Source organism: Apaloderma vittatum, unplaced genomic scaffold (genome assembly GCF_000703405.1).
Source record: "Apaloderma vittatum isolate BGI_N311 unplaced genomic scaffold, ASM70340v1 scaffold13567, whole genome shotgun sequence".
NCBI classification, from domain to species: Eukaryota; Metazoa; Chordata; class Aves; order Trogoniformes; family Trogonidae; genus Apaloderma; species Apaloderma vittatum.
Genome location: NW_009724608.1, coordinates 1 through 1,935, shown reverse-complemented (window position 1 = coordinate 1,935; position 1,935 = coordinate 1). Strand labels below are relative to the sequence as shown.

Sequence of the window (1,935 nt, the reverse complement as noted above, 5' to 3'; positions counted from 1 at the left end):
GTGGTGAAAGCAGAGGCGGGGAAGCGTAAGGAGAGGGTGACCCCTCTCTGGGCAGAGCTCTCAGGTGGCCAGAATGAACTTGGCATGGCCGAGCCCTGTTGAGCAGCAGCTGGCGGTGAGACCCTGTTGACTGGGAAGTGACCACCTGGAGCACCCACATGGGAGGAAGCAAGCAACAGGGGAGCTGAGACGTCACTTTACATCATCTCCCAGCTCCGGCCCCTCCTCAGAGCTGTGGAGTACAGCTCCTAGGGCGTGCAGGAAGGTTGGTAACACAGGGGGCCGTCCTCTCGTGAGAAGGAAACATAGCTCACTGTGAGAGTAGTACTGCAAGACAGTCCTTCCGCGTTCATTGCACACGAAAATAAACAATGGAGTGAAAATGCCACCAAACTGATGAGGCTGGTTCTCTTTCTGGCTAAGAAGCTGTAGCAGGAGAATGCAAAGACTTGTGGTTTCCTCTCTGATCCGGTCACAGAAGTTGCTCTTTCAGTTACATGTGAGTGGTGTGTGGAGTTAATCCCTTCCCTTCTCTTCCAGTATTGCGTGTGTATAGACGACTGCTCCTCCAGTAACTGCATGTGTGGCCAACTCAGTATGCGCTGCTGGTATGACAAGGTGAGGACACAGAACCTCCGGTGGGGTTAGAACCAGTGTTTGCCAGCTGAACTTTGCACAATTCAGGGTTTATAACAGCACCTTTAAAACAGTTCCTCGCTTTCTGTTTTCAAATGCCTAAAGATCTGGTCTCAGCTTTGAGATTTATGTGATAATAACAAGATGTGTATTCAGGGAAGCTTTTCTAGTGTTATTTATGTGTGTTACTCCCGTGCCAACTGAGCCATTAATTATACCCGTGTGATAGAGAGCATTTAATAATCCATGCGTGAAATCGGCTTCCATTTCAGAGCTACATAGAAAACGCTGTAATACGTAAACAAGGGGAGGGTAGTAGAGAGAGAGGTTGTTTTGGCTTTCTTTGCTTTATTGTGATCCTTTGGGATGAAGGCAAAGTAAAGATGTTTTAACTGCAACATTGCCAGAAGCCTGGTTTGTTTTGGGTAAGTACGCTTCAGTCCTCCGGGGAGGTGTTGAGGTTAATATTTGGACAGGTTCTGCTAAGATCAGAAGTTCTGTGAATCTCTGCAAGTTTCTCCCAGAGGGAATATTGGCATCTTTCTTTGCTTTGTAGACATTTTATTTACACGTTAGTAGGTGATTGCATCTTTCAAGCCTTAAAAGCCAAATTTGTTAAATGTGATGAATGGTGTCTGTCATTTCCTTAATCCTATATGGCTGGTAAATAATTGAGTTGTAGCTTTTTGGGGAGTGTTATTTGGGAAGATAACGTGGCTCACAGAACTTGGGTGTACAGGCCTTGCTCTCTAGAAATTTAGGCTTTATTCCAGAGGCAGATTAAGCATCTGCTTCTCCCCTCCAGCACTGCAAAATGATAATAATGAACCCTTTTTTTTTGCACAACACTGTAAGATTGTATTTTTCAGGTTTTTTGGTGGTGTGTAGGGTGATGCCAGGCAACAAAAATGTAGCCAGTCTCGGTGATAGTGTCGAGTTTGCTGCTGTCGGGGCAGAGCCAAACCACTGCAGAAATTGGGGTCTGATGCTGGTTTTGGGGAGGTTGGGACGTGCAGAGAACCTTGAGGTTCTCTGGCCTGTTTTTATGCTCGAGGGAGTTTCTGCTCCTGGCCTGCCTTGGTTTTGGAGGGCTCACAGGTAACAAAGAGCTAACCCAGTCTTGAATGCCTCTCCTCTTCAGGACGGCCGACTCCTGCCTGAATTCAACATGGCCGAGCCACCGCTCATCTTTGAGTGTAACCACGCGTGCTCGTGCTGGCGAACCTGTAGGAACCGGGTGGTGCAGAATGGGCTCAGGTGAGAAGCACAAAATCACAGAATGTTCAGGGTTGGAAGGGA

At 47.4% G+C, this 1,935-nt stretch overlaps 1 protein-coding gene across 1 annotated transcript in view; it reads left to right on the top strand.

Annotated features, from left to right (window-relative positions):
• LOC104276317 (histone-lysine N-methyltransferase EHMT1-like) overlaps positions 1-1,897 on the top strand; it is a 20,878-nt gene extending 18,981 nt beyond the window's left edge. Inside the window, exons 15-16 of the mRNA XM_009872581.1 lie at positions 541-618; positions 1,778-1,897. Of these exons, the coding sequence (XP_009870883.1) occupies positions 541-618; positions 1,778-1,897 (198 nt within the window). The remainder of the gene's footprint in view (positions 1-540; positions 619-1,777) is intronic.
• The last annotated feature ends 38 nt before the right edge of the window (positions 1,898-1,935 follow it).